The sequence below is a fragment of the Pempheris klunzingeri genome, chromosome 8, assembly GCF_042242105.1.
Source record: "Pempheris klunzingeri isolate RE-2024b chromosome 8, fPemKlu1.hap1, whole genome shotgun sequence".
NCBI lineage: Eukaryota > Metazoa > Chordata > Actinopteri > Acropomatiformes > Pempheridae > Pempheris > Pempheris klunzingeri.
The window spans coordinates 5,828,782-5,851,673 of NC_092019.1; the positions used below are offsets into that span (position 1 = coordinate 5,828,782).

General features: G+C 43.1%; 1 protein-coding gene across 1 annotated transcript in view; it reads right to left on the reverse strand.

Moving 5' to 3' along the window:
- Positions 1-22,892, reverse strand: part of zfpm2a (zinc finger protein, FOG family member 2a) — an 82,868-nt gene that overhangs the window by 2,934 nt on the left and 57,042 nt on the right. Inside the window, exons 6-7 of the mRNA XM_070834793.1 lie at positions 922-1,128; positions 47-274 (exon numbers count right to left, since the gene is read on the reverse strand). Of these exons, the coding sequence (XP_070690894.1) occupies positions 47-274; positions 922-1,128 (435 nt within the window). The remainder of the gene's footprint in view (positions 1-46; positions 275-921; positions 1,129-22,892) is intronic.

Consider the following 22,892-nt stretch of genomic DNA (forward strand, 5'->3'; position numbering starts at 1 on the left):
ATCTACTTTAGGTGCGAACTCTTTGATCCATGACACTGTCTCTTACCACTGTGTGAAGTGCTCAAGTGCATTTCCAGGGCCCTGGCTCCAGAGAAGCTCTTGGTGCACTGTGGGAAGGGGCAGATACTGGTGGTCTGGTGAGGGCCGGTATCGTTTTCCTCCACCACCGTCTCTGGCTCCCTCTGTCGCCCGCTGCAATAGTACATCAGATGGGCCTGCAGGTTCCTCTCACTCCGAAACCAGATTCCACATGCCTTGCAGGGGAAAATGTCCTCTGGAGGGACAAGGAAGGGGACAAAGGGGGCATGATATCAGGAACTATACAGTACTTTCATATTTATGCGTAAGAATAAAGATAAAGAGCTTGCACACATGCATACACACATACTCTTCTCTACTTCCACAGTTTTGACTCTCAAAGCCTGTGTTAAAAGGCTTTTCCACCAAATCCTCAGCTGCTGCATATCGCTGTGTTGCTACCACTGGGTTGGTGCCCTTTCTCAAGGGCAAACAAGAACACTGGACCATCTGCTTACAGAAGCCTCCCTGTTGAGCTGAACCCAGATAGCCCTCGCTAAGTAAACAAACACACTATTTGCATGAGGCGAGTATTTTGCAATTAACACATTAGTTCGAGCCTCAGTGTGTTTATGTGAACCCAAAACTTGAAGGTCGATGGCTCTTATCTGCAGTGCAGAGACTCATCTGGGTTAATCTACGCCCGGCGGAGACGACGCTCCTTGTTAAGCAGGTGACTGAGTGCAGGCTATGGACTGGTGTGTGTGTGTGTGTGTGTGTGTGTGTGATGCAGAAAAGGGAGAAAGACCACGAGGATGCATGTGTGATTGTGCGTGTCTAAACAAAAGCACCTCTCATTCCAGCTCTGTGTACGTGCGCTCGTGTCAGTGCGCAGACACTCACTGTTGACGATGGCAGTGGGCAGGATGGAAGCCATTGCGGCCTGCTGCGGCAGGAGCTGGATGCTGTCCAGCAGCCTGGCTGGGTACATGCCCTCGCTCAGAGACATGTGGTTCACCGCCTGCAGACGCGAGTCAAAGTCCACCGCAAACGCCACCAGCTCCTCGCCCTCCATCATGTTCTTGGTGGTGGTGCACCACAGTTGGCCACCTGGACAAAACAGAGATAGAGGAGACATTTAAATGCTTGCTGCGAGAGAGGAAAAAGCTTTGCTGCATGTAAACGAGTAATTCTGCACTTAAATGTCAGGGCGTTACGCAACATAAGAAATTACATTTGTGTACACCTTGGATTTCATGCACAACATCTCAAAGACTCGATATTTCAATCCCGTGTTGCATAACAGTGTGTAATAGAAACAGGATGGGAGGTATGGCAGAAAGTGAAAAAGTGGTGTGTATAGAAATGTACTGTATCTTCCCAGGACTCAAAAATAGGATAAATATTAAACAACAGTAAAAAGTCTCTAAAAATAAAGGGTCAGTTCACCAAAATGAAAAAAATCCATATTTTTCCCACTACTTTTTCAGATTATTGCTGCCACCCTGATACAGTAAAGCTGAATTTCATTTTCTCCTCAGAACTGAAAAAATGACATTTAAAAATTTCAGCAGCAACATGTCTTTCCAAAACCAGTGCCCACATCACTCTGGATAATAGACAGGATTCTGTCAACAGTTTTCTCATGGGCTATTTCTTCTACGTTCCAAGGAAAACTGTTCACAGTGAGGTCTATATATTATGCAGACTATCGGAGACATTGTTTCTGGAAAGGCAATGAAATTCCAATCACCTCCATTGTTCTGGCATTGAGGCAGAAATCTCAGAGAATGAAACCAAAACGATATAACTAAAGGTAGATGAGAAAACCTGTTTTGTAATTTGGGTGAACAAACGTTTTAAAAGGTAATTTCTTTCTTTTTACTGTCACTCAAATGTCTTTTTAGGCTACTGATGCACACATCCAGAAGCAAGGCAACCTCACTCTGGGGTTAACTGTAGCCTACAGTGCTGTTGTCAGCTAGAACACTGAGACAGGTCCTCCATATTATTAGATTGTTGTGTTTTGGGATTAAGCATTCCTCTGAAATCTTCTGAACATATTCATTAAGTCAGAGAAAGGGGGAGGGAGCAGGAGGAAAACGGGGGGTAGAAGGAGAGAGTGAAGGTTTTAGCTTAGATAATATTTATCTCAGCACATGACAGGCTTTTCAGCTGCACTTCATTTTCCATTGAAGAGATTAAAGTTTTTAATATGACTATTTACAGAAATCTGGCTGGGGAGATAACAACAAACTATGATACGCTACTGCTAAATGGCAGAATTAGGACATTGTTTCTGAGGAAAGCTGGACAATTAATTAAAGCACGCTGTTAGCTTTCAAAGATGTGCAAACATACCGACGGAGTGTCAGGCTGAGAGGGGACATGTGATTTGAGCCCTGGCTGATGTGGAATAAAAAGAGTCCTGAGGAGAGGTGTGAAGGCAGCTAGAAAGCCCCCACACATGTGAAACACTGATTACTCATGTTTACACAAAACCTATGAATCACCAGGTTTAAAACCACCCTGTAGACATGTTGAAGGTGCTCAAGCAAGGCTCTGTATGAAAACAATCCACTTTTCTGTGGATTTATTAGAAATGGAAACTAGAGGGTGGAAACAGCCACAGTGACTTTGCACTACTACGTCATGCATTATGTATAGATCATTGTTAAGTTGCAAGAATGAATTGCCCCATTATTTCAATTCAAAATTGAATATTTCAGATTTCACATCACTGGTTTGATTAAAACCTTTCTAGCCCTTCCTATCTGCTGGTGAAGCACTGAAAATTAGACCAGCACAAACGTGTCAAAGGAGTGAAATAGTATTAAAATATGCTATCTTTCAAAGTCCCATTTGTGTGCAGGCTTCCTCCCCATGAGTGTGTGTGTGTGCCTGCGTGAGCTTGTGCATGTCAGCGCCACTTTAAAGAGCAGTGCCTATCTGTCGGCCAATCTGCTGTGACGAGACACACACTTCAGGCCGCTCCACTTCATCGTTTTGATTCTGTCATACCACACACTGCCTGGAGAGGCCCTTTGAATTTTTATCTCCTAATTAAAATAACAAAACTCCTCTCCACTGTCTGCCCAAGTTACCATCAAGGTAGATACAAACTGCCACTGACAATGGCGGGGAATATATCGCAGTCATAGCCACAAAAGTTTCTCTCCTCTGAATGGATCTTTTAGTTCAGACGCGCTCAGCTTACAAAGAGAATTATGAACGCGGCCCTGACGCTCAGATACAAATCAGTGTTTTTTGGATCAATCCAAATCAAAGATACTGTATGCCCTCCTCAGCTGAAATGAAGTAGATTATATGGAGTCTGATAAAAATGTTTAACTGCATTTTGACAGCAGAATATGCACTCAGATTGCATCCCTTCAGCCAAGAATGCTACAGATCCATCTGTTGTGTGTGAGAATGCTGGAAATGAGTTTTAGGACTGCATGTCCCAGTTTTACTGAGCTGCACAAAACACTGAGGCAGCACTTGTTACAGTCACTCAACCAAGACAGGGTAGTAAGATACATGTACTCTGGCTGCAGGATTGTGGTTTAAACTACATTTAAATTGTCATCAGAATTAGATTCACGACTGTTTCTCTCAGATTTGTGACAGTGTTGTGCATTATGTTTCTGTATTTTAAATGGTTTCTGTAACGCACCATAATCCCAGGTCTGTGCTGCTTTATATCAATATTTTACAGTCTTGCGGTAAAAAAAACATAAATATACAAATGTGTAATTGACTGTGCAGCCACAAACAAATGCTACTACACATGCATACCGATGGTGCATGTATGTACTGACCATTTCATACAAACTATTGTGCAGAAGCATGCCATTTTAACGCACATATGGAAATGCAAGATATAGAAAACCAACAGCGCAGAGGCGTCAGGTGGGCAACAGAAAAAAACCATATTCCATGAAGGAGCTCTTTCGAAAGAATTATCGTGGCTGTTTCCTTCTGACAGGCTTTTCATGACAGGTGATTTAAATCACAGAAACACAGGTGAGCCACCTATGACAATGGCATGATCCGTGTGAATGAGGCAGGAGGCGGAGGGGGTCAAGAGTTAGAGCGAAGGACCAAAACCGTAAGTCATGAAACTGGGGAAAAGGCTGGGAAAAGTGCAGCTTGTGATTTGCACTTGTTTGTCTGCTAACTGTCTGCAGTGAGCCGCCTTTGTGCAGTGGCCAATGCAGTTGGAATGAAGGCTATTGTCTAAATCCTCCTGCAGAGCACCTGATAAAAGAATAAAGAACTATGACATATTCTAAAAACAATGGAGGAATTAAGGGGAGACAATAGGCCAGCTGCCTCATTAAAACAATCAAAAACGGCATCCTGTACGTAGTCCAGATAATTAAAAACCACTGCTTCCTACAGTCTCTCAATACCATATCCACCAGCTCACTGAGGCCCTGAGACTATGGCTCTGCTGGCTAAATGCCCTCTTCCCTCTCTTCCCTTTGATTAATGCTTTATTTGAACATGCAGTTGAAGATGAACATATGAAGGAATTCATGAAACAAAATTATAACGCAAACCCTTTTCTCCGTATAAGTACTTATGAACTAATCAAATGTCTCAGGATGAATCGCAGCGACTCAGGGCGTGTGTCCCCTCCCCTTTGCCTAAAGCCCCGAGAGATTTCAAAGTGCAGGCATCACAGGACATTTTTTAATTTTCTCACTTTAAATGACTTTATAAGAAAACGGATGTGTACAGTATCTGTATACGTATGGGGGAGGCAGGGAGAATAGAGTATGAGATACTTGAGCAGGAATAATTTTTTTTTTTTGCTCCCTGCAAACGGCTACCAGAACCATATCTTAATGAAGCTGCAAACAAATCTCTCATGCCTCGTGCAAAAGCTGAGAGACAACAAAGCAGCAGAAATAACAGAAGGGCCCGGATAATTAAACTGGCCTGAAGACAGGTATTCAAATGTTGGTGTGTAAACAGCACAACTCTTTAATAGTTTAGCTGTAAAATGCGTAGTTAAGCACATCAGCACTTGCCTCTCCCATCTGTCCAAACACATTACCGTTGCAGAGGCCATTACAGCAGGGGAGTACAGTCCCACTGCACCACAGCCACATATTATGGGAAGGGTTGAATGGGGCTACTGGGAAAGTAAAAGCGGCCCACTGGCATTACCTGAATGCTTGGTGGGGTCGTGTATTTTAAAGCAACATGATGCACTTTGAGAAATGGTTACAGATGTGTTACACGCGCTCATATAGACGTGCTAGATGCCAATTTTAAATATTTCAAAGAGCAAAAAGTTCTCATCTATTTTACAAGATTTAGTGAGTCAAATGTTCCCTTGTTAAACGTGATGCTGATTTTCCCTGGTTTGGTTAATCTGCCCCTCTGTCCATTGGCTCCGTGGTAACTGCTGGTCTTAATTGTGAAGTGAGGCTAGTGGTGCCTGAAGCCACAGAGAGGGTTGTAATTAAAGACCTCTACTCTTCTTGTCTTCAAATCAGCTCCAACTCCTCCTGGTCAAATGGGAACACGCTCCTCGCACAGACGAATATCAAGTAGCTGCATGTTGTTAACCACCACTTCTTTACTTAACAAAGCTTTGTCATAGGCGGAGTAAATGACAGCACCACACACAAAACAACTTCCCAGTCAACTTCCCTGGGTCTTGTGAAAATATTTATCACAAATCGAGGATGAATAATATCTGTATCTGCACCTGACAGCAGACAGTGCTGCGACAAACACTAAACAAATCCTCCTCATGAATACTGGTAAATATTTGGACTGTTTCTGGATCATCAGAGTTGAACACATTAGGATGACTCATGGCTGTCAACCCCCGCTGTCACAATCTCTGTCCGGAGCAAGCAAGCAGCAGAAAGGAAAACGCTGAGTTAGACCCGAGCGGGAACATCATTCACAGGGTCAAACAAGCTTACTATTATTGACGGTACACTAAACTAGAATTAGCTGACTCTACTATTATTTCACCAAGGCACTGACACAGATTGACTCTCTCCCTCTCTTTCTCTACTTCACCCTCTTCCACCTCCTTCTTCTCATGTTTCATGTCGGCCACTAGGAGGCACTCTGCTCATGCTCAAGCTGCAGCCGGTGGACGTTTTACTGCGATGATGCAGGGACGCCTCAGACATGGCAGAGCAGCATAGACGCCAGTCTGCCTATACATCCTTGCAGGTAGGTGCTAAAGATCTTACTCTCATGAGAAATGTATTGGGATCAGGAGGCATTTCTCTGACCTTATTTTGACTTGGTCTTTACCTGGAAATTACACTGAGTAAGGGTAAATGTTGGACTAAAATGTTCAATGATTTTTTTTTTTTTACGTTTGATAATCTTTTGTTTGTTGTTGCTGTTTTTCTGTTGTTGCAGCAGTAGATGAAGTCAAGCATGCCAGAATGCTTTTGTCACTTTTTAACACATTTTATATTTTACTTCTAAAATTGTAAAATTGTAGCAGAAAAAAAGAATCCTCTGTTTTCCAGGGAAATAAATACTGTTCAGTAAATATGTGTTTACAGAGCCCTGACTTGCCTCGTCTTGTCTGACACCCCAAACCTCCAGATTTCCCTCCTTTTGCACTACAGCATCCAGACTAATTTTAGCATCAAGTGTTTTTGCAGATATAGCCAGTACCGAGAGCTCATGGATGGCCTCGAGCGAATGGCATTCGGGTCAGAATCCACAAATTAAAAAGTCCTCCCAGGGGAGCCTCATATGCGGCGCTCTCTCAATAGTATACATTCACAGGCAACAAAGACATGAAAGCAGCACAGCACACCGAACAATGTCATCCAACACACATTTATGAATTGTTTGAACATCATAAAAACAATTTTTAAAAAATATAGCAATGATGTGATTCAGCAGATGTTTTACTGAGTAAAAATTAAATGTTTCACTTTGAAATTCAAAGACATTTCTCTGGCTAGTCTCTAGAGGTTCATGTAGCTTTTTCAATACAGTGAGATAGATACTGGCGGGGGGATGTTTGCCTGCTAATAGTGTTGTAATAATTCTGAGGGAGAAAAAAATAGAAATGTGAATTAGCAGTTATTTCTGCTCTAGAGTGCAACGACTGAGCTTGAATATTTAGATTTAATGACTTATACAAATGTATTGATTTTCTACTGAAATGTCCTCAATTGTGGAATATTTAACACATCAAAAAATCTGCTGTTTTACAATTATTCTTAAACAAATTTTAAGATGCACAAGATCCCGTCTCAAAATTTTCTTTTTGACAATTTCATCTCTTTCCAAACAAATTAAATGTGCTCCTGCACACAGTAAATGATCATTGGGAAAATCTTACACTTTCTAGATCGCAGGTGAGTTCTGTGCTGTCAGTCTGGGACAATAACAGCCACAAATTCCTGCAGTACAAAGCTGTTCTCCCTCATTAGCTGCCACACACACAGTCAGCTCCTCCTTGTCCACAGTAAAGTGGAGTAGACTATTAAAGGAAAGCTCTGACTGGCTCCTCTCCTCTCCTCTCCGCTCCGCTCTGCTTTATTCTTTATTTGGACAGGTTTGTCCCACTGAGCACTCTATTAGCTATCCTTCTCTGCGGGTAATGCTGCCTGTGTCCTGGTTGTGGCCGGTCGACATGTGTTTACTGCGGCCCCTGCTGCGGCGGCAGGCTGGTTGGGGGCCCGTCCTGACCAAGCCCTGCTAATGGGACCAGAAGACCCCTCATGACAGGGCGCCGCTGTGTTGAGCTTTGCAGCAGACCCTACCCCTCCCTCCCCTCCAGCTGCGGCCTCATGGCCCATGTCCCCCTACCCATCATGCCTCGGCGGGAGCAGGTGAACGGCGGAGGGCCAACGCCGGTGAGCTCGGTTTTCCTGGGAGAGCAGCGCGCCATTGCCACGCGCCTCAGTGGTTCCTCCAACATGGCTCCGGCCCTACACCACATGGGCTGGCTGGCCGGTCTGTGTGTCTGTGTTTTTAACTGTGTGGGTGTATGTGTGTGTGTGTGTGTGTGTGTGTGTGTGTGTATGTGGGGGTGTATGGTGGATGCCAGCCCTAATGCAAATGCTTGTCGTTTAAAAAATGGGAGCCTCTCTCCTCCTCTGTCTCTTCTCTTTGGAAAGGTCTATTTTGGCCTTCTGGTGCTGGCAGTTATTTTTTCCTCTCCAGAAGGACAGAGAGCCAGGGAGATGCACCTGTCATCCATTTTGAAATTCTACATTATTGATCTGGTCGTGAGGAATGGAATTTGAAAAGTTGCGCATTTTTCTTCATGGATACTTATTGATTTGTACCTTAACACATTTCCTATTTCCAAAGTGTGTCTGTGCCTTAATTATGAACATGCAAATTTGGTGTTCACAGCACAGCAATACACAGAAAGAACACACACACACACACACACACACACACACACACGCACACACACACACACACACACACACACACAGCAGTCACCGGTGCTACATCCCAGCATGCCCTCTGTCTCTGCACCCCTGTAATTCTACATATTGCTTAAAGTATGTGCTAATTAAATTTTCTGTCGGTTTGCAAGAGAAATAAATAATCTGCAGCTAAAAGGCCTAATTGCGTTTGTCACATTGTGTCTCGGTGGCTGGGACATCGGGAGCACAGCCGCTGCCCTTGCTCATTGCCATTCTGTCGTCCTGGCAAGCCCCCGCGCTGCCCCAGGTATCACCACGCGGCCATCTGGAGCCGACATCTGTCTCTCTATTGATCACAAGGGTTTAGCACTTGATCAAACAGACTGCGACAGGAAATTGCTCTTTTCCCCACAGAAAAGGCCAATCGCCTGCGTGAGGGTAATAGAGTGGAACTGAGATGCAGCACCAGTGCGGTGGGCAGGCGGGTGTGGGCACAGCCAGGCAGGCAGCGGCACGGCGATGTCAGCCACTGTGGAGGTGGCAGGGATGGCATGAGTGCTAAAGTCCACTGCCATGTTACCAAGATCACATTTGTAACCTTTCTGCTCAGGCAACGGCAGCAACTTGTAATATCACAGTCACAAAATCTTTCCAAATAATTATTTACAATCATGTATAAGTTTTCGGTTTTCCACCCTGAGCACATCACTGGGAGTCTGTGTATGCATGCAGAAGATGAGACTATCACCTCTGATTAAAAATCTGTCATTTGAAGAGCAGAATTTATCTTTCAAGTCTTTCAGGTAAATGTCTAAGCTAACAGCTGTCTGAAACGTAGAAACGCTGGATGCAAGTGAAATATGCTACATGAGAAGAACACCAGATGGTGGGGAATTAATGTATTTCTTCTGAAAAAACATAATACTTGAGCATAAACACCAGGGTTGCATTCTGATATTTGAGAAGTAATTTCTGTCAGTTTTCAAAATTAAAATACAATGACAAAGGAAAACTCACAGTGGAAAAAATATGTGGTTAATATGTAACTGAGCACCTAAGCGTAATGTTTCAATAGTGGGAAATCCCTGACAAGGCTGCAGTTGTCTCTTGCTCACTGGTATCCCCAGTGGAGTTCAACACACTATTAGTGCCTGAGGTGAACAGCTCCTGAATGTGTGTTACAGTATGTTAGCTAAGGCTGTGGTCCACATCTAAAATACTGGTTTCTCTCTGCTCAGGCATGCTTTCGAGGCACTCACTGTAACACCATGTTTAGCAAGTATGGACAATTTGATACTGAAGGTGACATTTATTCAGCATTGTAGAAAATATTTAATTGTTCCTGCAGAGAGTGAGATATGTTTCCCCTTGCCTACAGTGCTGGGATTGTCCTTTGGAATATGATGCAAATTTGGGATGAAGCAACTAATTCCTTCCATGCACCCCTGTACACCCCCTCCCTCAATCCTCCGCCAGCCTCCATCCTCCCCAGACACGAGGATTCTGATTAATCGTGTGACCGCCCCTCGTTTTGCATTTTACACAATCTCACGGCGCCACGGTGAGATGTGTGAGGTGTTTTGCCACTTTTGGCAAGCTGAAAAGATGTAGCCCAAGGAAGAACAAGTCGAAAGTATGAGGGAAAAAAATATGACCAGGGGACGTGATAAAAAATTATCAGCCAGTGTGTTTTCCTGTTTGGTTTTAATCTACATTTAATTAAATTCTTATCTGCTGTGTGCTTATGGCTGCATTTGAATGGCGAGGCTGCATTCATTATGAATGGTAAAATTGAACTCAGTACATTGTGTGTGGCCCAATAAAGAAACAAGACTCTTATTGCAGTGCATGCACAAGCTCCGACAGACATGCGGAAAAAATAAGTCAATTAAGATCGGTCTTTAAATTACCGCTGTATCAAAACAAGGGGCGGGAGCATGCTCCATAATAGAATCCTGACAGCGGAGAGAGAGCACAGTTGACTGTTGTTAATATACATCCCATTTGATACAGCCAATTGTATTAGCCTGTTTATGGAATGCACACAGTTGATGCACACTAGATTTACTAGTCTGTCATGATAGTTCATAATCGACAGTGCTGGGAAAAAAAAAAGTTTCAGTGAATATAGAGGTCGAATGAAAAATGGCTGCAGCAGCACAATACGAGTTCCTCATAAAGATTCCCCTGGTTTATCTGAATGTTAGAGGTCAACAGCAAAGGTCAGTGACAGAATATGTTGACAATATGTGGGCCACAGCAGACACTACAGAGTTAAATCCAAAGGAGTACAGAGGAAAAAAGAAGAAGATTCAGCTCCAAAATTGTAATACTATTGACAAAAGACACAGCTTATAACGGGCGGGCGGCACTTCATAAGCTAAGAACAATATCCCATAGGCAGCACCCCAGAAAACGTCGAAAAAGACCCTGAGCCGATACTACAAAGTTGGGCCCCGGCAAAATCCCTAAATCTTTCCGTTTGCTTATTCTGAGCAGCGTGGGGGGAGAGGGAAGCTCCCTGCTGCCTGCCCATGTTTACAGAGCCGTTCTCATCTCTAGGCCTTGCTCATCCACGGCACTGACACACGGTGTCGACATGATTAGGGGTCTGCCTTTGCATAGGGCTGCGTGTGTGTGCGGGGGGTGGAGGATCGGCAGATGAATGACTTTGGTGCATCGGAGAGGGATCACAGCAGATAATCGCTCCCGACTGCTGCGCCGGAGCTCTCAGATCTGGTCTTTAAAATAATGTTCGGAGTCAAGTCTCTCCAAAGCTTTTTCGCAGGTTATCTTCCACATTTTATGTTTGCTGTTTAAATCTTAACAGGACACAAGCAGCAAGGGAGCGCAAATATGTCTGGAGTCAGAGGAACCGGAGTGGAAATGTTATTGCGAGGGGTTAAGATTAGCTGAAGCAGGGGCTGAGGAGATGAAACTCCTCTCTATTCGAATGGCTTTCATTCCCCGAGAAAAACTTGGAATGTTGAATTTAACCTTGGGAGGCCGGATTCCTGTGAGAAGCACGGAGGGGATAATGAATCCGACCTCTCGCTAAAACTGACATCATTCAAAGGCATTCACTCAAACACAAGACAAACACCAAATCTACTTGAGTACATTTAAATACAGACCACCACTAGCACACAGACAGCGTGAATACAGTACAGCATAAATTCCAATATCATAAATACTGCTATCACACAAACAGAGGAGCCATAAAGTACGGCTGCCTGTGTCTGGGACTATAAACCTCTGGCGTTACTCATAGGGAATAAACACACATGCACAATTTACTGCACTAGATCCCCCCTTTGTTTATCTTTTAAATAAGCACACTTTATCACCCTCCTGCATAAGCAAATTGCATGCAATGTGTGTTGTTTTAACATTTGATATGCTGTCCAGAAGATTCATTTCTCTCTACGAATTCAATTGTCTTTGCAATATCCTGCTGCCATAGGCATCAGGCCCCATCACCTGTTCGTTATCACTGGCCGTCCTGTTTGGGAGCTCTTGAAACGGTGCCATGGCATTGACTCTCAGTTAACAGCAGGTCTCTGAACTTCTCACGCTTGATAGCGGAGGCTGGAAAATTACGCTAACAACTAATTAACATCATAAAGAGCGTTTAAATGGACGGACGACACCTGCAACCTTCATTTGCACACGCTAACGCAAAATTACCTGTGTTTTTATTTTTGCAGATAACGCATGCATTTTTTAACACCTTTTAGAATATTCATTTTCCCGTGGCTGGCTTTAGAGTTGGCACCACTGTCCTTTTTTACTATGTACTGTAAAAAAGCCACCAGGCCAAAAATAATAATTGTCAAAACAGAGAGCTGGCAGAATTTCTAAAGCTGTTTGTATGCACCCTAAAAAGTGCACTGCTATATGATGTGCCTGAAATAACACATTCCATTTCTAATTTCTATTTGAATATAAAATATTTCCAGGCAGCAGACATGGACCTCCAGTTACTGGTCCGAATAACAAAGTGCTGCCTGTCAATCTGAGACACTTTGCTGGCTGGCTGAACTAAGCTGGTTTAGACTGACAAGTCTTCAACGGTGGCAGCCTCAGCTTCCACTGGCAGGCCTCTGGAGTCCTTTCTCGCTCTGGCTCCCAGCCTCTGAGCCTTTCACTGGAGATGACCACAGTACAGTCAAGTATCCGTGTTCTTTGAAACCGTCTCTCTGTGTCTTTCCTTTAAAGGTCTGAAACAGCCGCTAACTTGCACAGGACGGTAATGCACTCACACCTCATTACAGAGCCACATTATGGACTACAGCAGTAATACGGCTTTAATCTTCTCCAAATCGTTATAAATGTCAAGCTGGGGCCAGGGACTTCCCAGTCTACTGCACCAATGGCTTAGCCTGCTATCCCCTCTTTTCCGTATTAGCTATAGCCAGAGAATTACATTCACTGCCAGATCCCCTGAAACTTTCAACCCTTTTGTTCCAACATTCAATGCACCATTAACATACCCTTTGAAATTGTGTCCCCCCCCCCTTCCCCAAAAAAGCCCCAAACAGCTAAATATGAAAACAGTTGATACCCCTACCCCACCACATACACCCCTACCCCGCCCGTACCTCCCCCTTCTTTTCCTTAGCCTCTCCTAATGAGACGCAACATCCCTGTCTCTCCACTGAAGGATCCAGACTTTCTGTGTGATAGAGAGACTGCAGCTGTTTATTAATAATGAATTTGGATGTTTGCGTGTGGAATGTTATCAGCTCGCACACAATCCCACCAATAGTTTGCCCTGATGGGGTAGCTGGGTTCCTCATTAGCAGAACATATTTAATCCAGAAGTTTCTTATCAAATGTCACACCTGCATCTCTAAATGGCATTTTCACATTCATTCGCCTGTATTTGGGAGATGAGGCTCCAAGGTGCTTTGCAGAGATTAAGAAGGAGAGAGAGTGCAAGCTTATTTTATCATTTAGCGGGTCTGGAAGGAATCCAAGGAGTTTTTGTCTTGTTGTTGTAATTAGAAAGCCTTTTAAGTGATAACGCCTGCATAGGAATATGAATATGTAGCGATCAGGCCAGTCCCCCCCCCCCTCCCTCCTCATCTCTCTCTCTTTCTCTCTTTCTCTGTCTCTCTTCCCTTCTCTCTCTCTTTCTCTCTTGGCTTTCTTAAATTGTTGAATGCTGAGTTTTTGTTCTATGTACAGCAAGGATTAACTCCGAAGGCTTCAGAAGTTTAATGAAAGACTTGAAAGTACACACTTTTTCTTGTTCCTGGCTGTGACAATGTTTCTTTTGCCTGAGCGAGAGCGGACATGACATGAGTACAACTTGTTGTTTTTATACCTTATACCTTATAAAGCATAAAAGACAGACTTCACTTTCCTTAAGGACACATTTCAGCAGCAGTACTTGACTAGTGTACAGCAATAAAACAAAAACTGTATGTTTTTGACACCTTTACAAAATCAAAAGAACTGTTTCATAAAATATAGTACTGGTCTATATTCATTCCTCACTGAGTCCGAGAGCTCATTTCAAGTCAGCGGAGAATTTAACATTTCCTGCGAAAAAAGTTCAAATATTTAACATTTCCTGTTACAATACTCCTCTCCAGTTGTAGAAAATGGAGCAGGTATGCAGTCCCCCTCTCAGTAGTGGCATTTAGTCCCTGTGTATATCCAGAAAAGCTGCTGCTAACCATCGGGCCAGAGATAAGTGCAAAACTGAGAAGTATTGATCCAGTAATAGTGGTTCACGCTTTGACTCTGACACCTTAACCCTGCAGACATAATGTCATAGCCTCTTATCCTTTCCTCTTAACACAACCTGCCTATCTCCCACAAGCTGTCACCTCTAGTAATACGCTTCTCAAAAGCTCCCCTAAATCACTGAAATCATTGCACTTTCCGACATTATTTATTTTCCCACCTCTTAAAAGTGAAACGTGATTTACAGTTCGGTAAAAGGTTGTGCTTTTTTTTTTTTTTTTTTTTTTTTCTCCTCCTTTCCTCCTCTTCCTCCATTTCCCTCTAGACCTACTAACGCTTTCTGTCAAGGTAATTCCATTTCCACCATTGTAAGAACTGCTACGTAGCAATTACTATGTTAGGTCTGTGTAATTGTGTTGGCTTACAGCGCATGATAAATACAGTCGAGCTAGACCCTGCATAGTGATCCCAGATGTATGCTGCTTTAGACGTTTTCATTAATTGAAAGCGTCACTGTGTAACAGTGCAGTATTACACTCTGGCAGGTATGAATGAAGTCTAATACAGCTTAATTACTCCGCAGCTAAATATGTATTGTAGGGATCCCTTATGTGGGGCTTTTTATCTGTTACAAATCACAAGTTTAAACCACTGGAGGGTAGGAGTAATAATTAGTGAGGATTTAGGCATTCAGAATCCTAATAGAAAAACACTTGAATGAATCCAGACATCTCTCTCACATACAAATGCTGCAAATGATCAGATGTTTTGCCCAAACTTTTTTGATCGATGTGTTTCAAAAGCTTGCCACTAGAGTGTCTGGGCCATCGCTAAAGAACGCCAAACGTTGACATTATATGCAAATTTTGTTTATTATCTTGCAGGCAGCACAGATCCTGCCTTGGTTGGGCTGGTGCAGCCCACAGCAACTTCCAAGCAAGGTTTATGCACAAGGGTTTCTAATTAGCTCTCTGAGGGCCACAGTTAGTGCAGCAGTTTTCACAACAGCCGTTGGGAAGTTGAACACTAACTTGGAGGGCTCCATATGTTGCCCAGGAGGCCTGAGAGACAGACTGATCCTGCGTGTGTTACATTAGGAGACACTATGTTCACTCCTGAGAGCAGCTTTTCATTCTTTTGTGGATGGAGAATGAAAAGTAGCCAAACCAGTAAATGGTGTTCATCATTAGTTATGCCTTCATTTAAAATACATTCTTTTAAATATGGAGCCCTTGATGTATAAGAAATTGATTCAAAGACATTGAGGCAAACTATAAATACACAAATGGAAGTGTGATTTTTGAAACCCTGCTAGCCTAATAAGTTTGACTCAAAACAACAACATGAACATTTATCTACATGTGTCAACCAAGGCCACATAACAAGACACAATGCTGTCTGAGCACATGTTCCACAAAATGACCCTTTGGCCAATAAATGAAATGTTTAAAAAGTCTCACGACAGTTCGCTGTGAACTCTACTATAGCTCTGATTCACTACTGTCCATTTGCAGGAGCAGCTACCTGAGTTTAGACATCAGCAATATCCATGTAGAGCAATGTACAGTGTAGTGTCTCCCATGAGGGCCTTAGCTGACCCTCATCTCCAGGTGCTAAGTGAGCTTCTATTTCAAAGCTCTGATGATCTTATATCTCCTTCAAAAGCTAATTCTCACTGAAGAAAACCCTGGTTCACCCTCCTTCTCAGCTCTCTCTTTTTCTGAATTGCCATCTCAGTTTTCCCTTCTTCACTCTCAATCAGCATGCGTTCTGCTTTTGACCCCGACGGCGCAAAAAAAAAAAAAAGACGATGTGCCTCATTAACTGAGGCATCACACTGGCTTTTTCAACTTATTGTCTCTCGTACCTTATCCGACCCTTCATCTTAAACTTGGAATAAATTAGAACGATAACGATCGCGCGTGTGCCATTAGTCACAAATGAAGTGGTTAACGCAAAAAAAGGAGGGAAGATAAGGCTTAGATCTGATGCCGATTCATAAGAGGGAAGGCAGATTGTTGTAAAATGGCAGATAGACCGTGCAAATTGGGTGCCGACATCACGAGGCAATGTTATTACCAAATTAGCTTACGCTTTTTTCCCGCCCATCCTGATCACAACCCTGGGAGGAAAGGCAGAGAAAAGACACCACTGTGTAGCACTCACAGACATTATTCTTTGAACAAATACTTCAGATTATACAGGAGGCACTGATGCTGCCTTTACTTCTATGATGTATTTGCTTTTAATTCATACATTCGATTGTGACATTTTAAACAATTTCTCTATTGAGACACAAGGCATTACGGGCCAAATGACAGTCCTGAGTAAATAGAAAATGGGATGGGATGGGGTCTTGATAAGAGAATACAGTGTTTGTTCAAGTTGAGTCTGAGGCTACTGTCGGCAAAGGTCTTTTGTTCTCAGGTGAAGCTCGGTCTACATCTAACGTTTAGTCATGGCCCCACAGCATAATACGTCTAATATTTGGTGGAATAATTTATTGGGGAAAAAAAAATCTTTTAGCTAAACTTGGAAAAGAGAATGAGAAGAATAACCTAATTCAGTGCAGAGGACAATTACCATGTAAAAAAACCAATCAAGTGACACATCGCAGGCCGAGGTAGCATCACTCCTTTCTGAAGAAGACAAACTGGTAGATTGAAGGTCTCTTGAATCCGGGCTGTCGCTGGGGGTGGGGGAGCTCTTGTAATTTGCAGAACTGAATCCATGGAGCGGGCATAAGGGAATAAGTTGGAAGGGGAAGAAGACAGAGAACAAACCTGGCAGGCACGTTGAGGCCATGCCAGTCCTGCCTGCGCCACGCGGTGTGGCAGGGGGGCAGTGCCAGGAAATGTGGCAAGAGGAGGAAAGATCAAACAACAAGGGCTGCAGATCTCCACCAATCTGCTCTGTATTAATGTCAGAGCCAAGGAGCAGCTGAACCAGACGTGATCCACAATGTGTGACAGCGATGCATGTGTGTGTGTGTGTGTGCGTGTGTGTATGTGTGTGTCTATATGACCATTCACTGCAAACTGGACCAAATTCATAATGGCCTGGTGGTATGAGAGACAACTCAAAACTGTCATAGAGTGTGAAACATTTTTCCAACTTGTCCTCAAAAAACTTGAGAACAGTAAACACTCAAGATTTTGCTCTCAGATTGCATTTTTAACTTTCTCATTGTTACATTTACGAGTCAAACAACAGCGCCTGAATTTGAGGTTGCATTTGGAGGTATTTTGAGCGTGTCTCTGGGTGTCAGACACACAGTAGCCCATGATGGAGTGGTGGGAACCTGGTGCCTGTATCGACACGCCTCTCAGCTCCAGTGGGCTGCACACCCGGGCCTGCATCCTGCTCCAAAAACTTGTTCTGTATAGCCGCAATAAAGCAAGCAGACGGCAAATGAGCTCCACGCTGCCATCGTTCCCTCCCGGACAGATGGCAAAATTAGACAATATGCTTTCCAAAATTACACTGAAATCACATGGCTGCATGTCTGTCTGCCTGCCTGTCTGTCTGTCAGTCCGTCCCGCATGGCATCCCAGCCATCTTTGCTGGGGTGTGGCGCCTGGGCAGGGGCAGTGCGGTGTTGTTTGGGATGATGAGGAAGCCAGAGCCAGCCTCATTGCTGTTGATTGATATCAGAGCTCTGCGATGGGATGTAGGGCCAGCAGGAGCATTGGTGGACGTGGAGAAAAGATGGGGGGTACATGGGCAGGGGGATTGAGGGGGAGGGTGTGGAAGGGGGGGGAGGGTGGGGTGGCTGGGGAATGAATCTATGACAATGCATGATGAACAGCCTGCTATTTGGAGTGCATCTGCAGGAGCCAGTTTGTAGCGCCGGGTCCTTAGAGAGATGTGGGAGGAGAGCAAATGTTTGAGGATCGGTCTCTGCAACTGCTGAATCTCCCAGTGCTCCATGTATTTTGGTAGTGACACAGAGCATCTTATGACAATATTAGCCTCTATCCCTCCTTGTCTTTTTGAATAGAATCTTGAACCGGAGACCGATAATGGTATCTCCAACTGATATGGGAGTCTCTGCTGTGAACTGGGAAGGGTCTGCTGTTTTGGGGGAATCTCTGTTGAAAATCTTGTCTGAGGGAAATTACGTTATTGCTCTGCTATACGCAGTATGAGATAGAATTGCAGAAGTTGGCAGCTTGACTATCTTGTCATGTAAATAATTCAGCAGAGGGGCCTTCCTCCTGCCCTCCAAAAAAAGAAACCACCCCTTTCATAGTTTCTGCACAAGCAAAGCACTAACTCTGTAACCTTATTTGGAAGTTTAGCACAGAATATAGATTCATGTAAGACTTACTTTGACTATATGCTGTTAAATCTATTGATGCAAATGAACTCTTAACAGCTTTAAATACACTTAAAACCCACCTTAAACTTGCAATGATTTAAGTATCAATTTGACAGTGAAAAATATCCTCTAATTAACTAAATAAATATAAACACTGCCATTACTGGGATGAAAGTGGAGCTGCAGATGGCAGGACAGTCTGATTCTGGACTGAGCCATGAATATTGTAGCCAGACAAAGTGAGCAAAAATTAGGAAGTTACACAGTGGCTGAAAGAGTTGGAATTTTCTGACGATACTAATAGTATATATTCAGTAGAATGATCACAACCACAGACTGTTCATTGCTGGCTTTGATTGGCCTCCCGGTCTGCCGCTTGGGAGAAACCTCGGTCCCCTCAGTGACGGCTCTGTCCCTGCTTTGTGCCCTGTTCAAGCAATTACGCCCAGCGACATGTTTTCATATGGGAATGGATGAGGAAGGGGAGGGTGGTGGTAGAAGAGGGGGGTGTCAAGTGAAAAAGTCATTTTGGAGCTGCACTCTTCAGTTCCGGTCATGCTCTGTACCGACGCAAATTAAAACCTCCCCAGTAGCCTATGTAAATATGCTGCCTACTGTGCTGCGCTTTAATGAGCCATGATATGAAAGACATCTAAAACCAATGGAAAATAACTGGCCACTTAAAGGTGGGGTGCGTTTGACAGGTGACAGGTAGAGCCAGGTTTAAGACAGGGTTGGGTGGTGGGGAGGTGGGTGCTGGGTTTGCAGGATGATGGGGGCAGACCATCTCTGGCATTCAGGAATAATCTGGAGCTGTGAGCTGCAAGCCAGAGGAGAGTAACCAGCTTTTTAGCCTCAGGCATTTCAAAGAATTCTGGGTGGTGGTGGTGGAGTGGGAGAAGGGGGAGCAGGAGGGGATTGTGGGTGTGTGTGTGTGTGTGTGTGTGTCTGGGTACCTGGAGTGTGCTCATTTTTAAGGGGGTGGGATGTTGTTAGGTGAGAAGTGAAAGGAGACAGTTACTATGTCTCCTGCCTTGAGACACAGCTCATTGTCACCAACTTAAAAAATGTACATAATTTCCCTCCTCGCAGACGCGCACACACACACACACACACACACACACACACACAGACAGACACACACAGCTCTCAATCCTCTAATAACCTGTCTTCTAAAAACCTTACAAGGATTACCTATCTGGAAATCTGCTTTGTATGCAGAATGTGATGGCGGAATGGAAATGAGCAACTGTTCAAGATGGCGCCTACCAAAAAGGGAACCACATCTGCACAAACCGATTAATCCGAAACATTCAGAGGAATCTCAAGTCATTTACAATATCACAGAATCCATAATCAAGATTCACTGCCAGAGCCTGAGTCTGCAGCACTGAGTCAATGCCCAGTTCAATGAGGGCTGATGGAATGTATAATTTCATGACAGATGCACGCATTCACAGGGGAACACAAGGTCATTTTAACATTCACAGGCAAAAAATACAACAACTTACCCTAGAAAGGAAATGCACACCCAATTATTAACAAGCAAAAGGAGGCAATGAAATATGTCAAATGTTTGTTCACAGATAGCAGAGCATTCATAAAATGCAAATTTAGCTCTAAATACAAATATGTGTGCTGCTTTTAATAGCAACATATCTGTGTAGCTATTTAGAGACACGACATTATATGGATATAAATATGCGTCTCTAATTGGACAAATCCCTGTGTATGCATAACATTAATTAGGACGATCATGTTTATTGTAAAGATTATGAGCTTATTTCTTCTAACAGGTGACTCACTGTGAAGACACATTAGAAACAAACCACTGTGGTCTTGGACTCATAGTGGGAAGAGACCAGTTTAATGTGTGGCAACTTGAACGTAATGCATTTCAAATGTGATAATAGGGCGAACGGATATGTAGATTTAAAAAAAAAAAAAAAGAATCTGTGGCATGGTTTGTTGGTTTGAACCTTGCCAAGCCATGCTAAATCCAGTCTTTAAAGCCACACAGAGAGCTATAAAGGTAGGAGCCGGCTGATAGGATGGTGAGATCCATTGTTGTTGGGCCATCTGACAGTCTAACTCGTGAGGAAGGGGGAAACAGAGGAACAAGCCAGTGGGGTGCCTTATGAATTTAGACTAAGTTGAGATTCAATATTTGGCCAAAACACACTCTCTCCTGTGAACTGTCAACAAATGCAAACCAAACCCACCAAGAACCGTACTGGTGAAAAAGCATTTTGCCACTGTGTCTTTGTAATCTGTCAGTTTTACACGGGGGCCACTTTGACAACACATGCCAGAATTGCTTCTGGGGCTAATGAAAGTAACAATATGCAGAAAAATAAGTAACATTACCATTGCTATAATCTATGTAAATTGTGCAGAATTGTGAAACTCAGAAATGTCTCCAACTAGCGTTAAAGCTGCATTAATGAATATCTTAAATATTATATTCAAAATGAAACATAAAACTGTGTGCAATATGAAAGGAGTTGTTCACAGTCTTGTGAGCTCCATATAGCTTTTTAGCCTCTTGTAGCTCATAGTTTTGGTTTTATGTCCCATAGATTTGTCTCTTTTAAAGCTTGTTTAGTTCAGCTTGTTTTCAGCAACAAAAAACTCCTATAAAACCATTGTAGGCTACAGGTCCAGGCCAAAATGACAGACAAAGTTACTGACTAGCTTGTAAATGTAATGTAATGGAGAAGCTGGCAAGCTAAACACCCAAATATACCAAAACAGAGATAAAAAAGAAAGCAAATATTACGACAAATATTTGATGGCCAGACCCTTGTTTCAAAACGAATGCTAATGTTACTCAGTGTTACTGGATGTGTTAATAGGCAATTGTTTGCTAACAAGGTAGCTCTAACAATTTTGTAGAGTAACACCATGTTGTCTTATTCGGATTTTTGGGGTTCTGCTCCTGAGCGGATGAAAAAAAATAAAGAATGCTTAAAATCATTAGATATCAATGAATGCGGCTAAAACGAGAGAGGCCTCCTCCCAGTTATGACTTTGTAAACCCTGAAAAGTTCATGGTTGCTATGTGAAGATGCGCAGACATCTATCTGACCAGTTTGGGTCTTCCTCTATCCTGCTTCCCCCAGCCCTGATTACAGAAAGGCTTTACAAGGAGCCATCTCTCACCCTGGCAACTTTGTGTGACCTTGTGGGGCTGAATAAGACTGTAAAATTGATTCAGCTCCTGTAATAAAAGAGCATACACATTATCAGCATTCTAATTATAATTAATACAGGCAGCAGCGGCAGACCCATTATTTACGATGGGGGTCCACGGTAAGTAAACACAATAATAATCTGCTCTATATTTTTATTGATACGTTGATGAATGACTCACTTTCACACAAAACACCTATGGAATGTCTCAGTGGCCGATCATACAAGTGCTGATTATTTCATTGCCAGTTTCCTTCATCCTCGCTTCCCTCCCACCTCGCTTTTCCTTCAGCCTCTCCTCTTGAGTCTTTCATTACCCCTTTGTTTGTATCACCTTAAGTCCCTGACTCCAAACCTCATTACCGAGAGCTGGATCAGGTGATAGAGCCAACTAACCTCCAGGAGGTGAATAACTGTCAAAAATAAACAGTCCAACAGCAACATCACACAAATATCCGCCTGTCCTGCAAAAAGATACCCAGGAGCATTGTCTGCGAGGGGACCTTAGTCCAAAGGGAAGCAGCCACAGATATTTCAAACCATATCTAATGTTAAAATCTGTGTCAGTAATGGTTTGATGGTGAATGCAACCTTACAAAGGCCAAACCTCAGTCAATTTTTGATTAATTCCAATTACATTTTCTTACAAAATGTCCTTCAGTGACTTTTAAAACCATTTACTACACAAACCAGTGTTAATACACATTGTGAACACTGTGAGGGGATATTAATTATAATCATTTATTTTTTTCATTTGATTGTTTGTTGGCTCAGAAAATCATCTGGCCTTCTCCGTGTTCAAATGCTGGTCCAGTGGTTGACAAAAAACTTTTATGTGGAGCTAAAATCATTTCTCTGCTCAGTAGATCATATAGTAGTTAACAGAATGTGGACCGCTGGCAAAGAATAACAGAATACTACTTTATTAAACAGTCTCTGAATATTCTCTATCCAATGAATATCTGGTTTATTGAGTACAAAAGACCCTGCCTAACAGTCAAAGTGTGTAAAATAAAAAGACAGCAACCTTCATATCTAGGTTATCCTTTATAATTAGGTGTCTATGTAGCTTATGCCATTTCCCCTGTTTGATAATTGTAGTCCATCCCTCCTAATTTTGCACAGAGTAAGAAAAAATGCTTATTTGTGCCTATCTTCCTTATTAATTCTCCTCACAAATCCTTGATTATTTTCCAATCCTTTCCTCTGATATCTCTGGCTCTGTTTGTCTGTTTCACTCACTCCTCCACTGAGCAGTCTGCCTTCCTTCTCAATCGCCT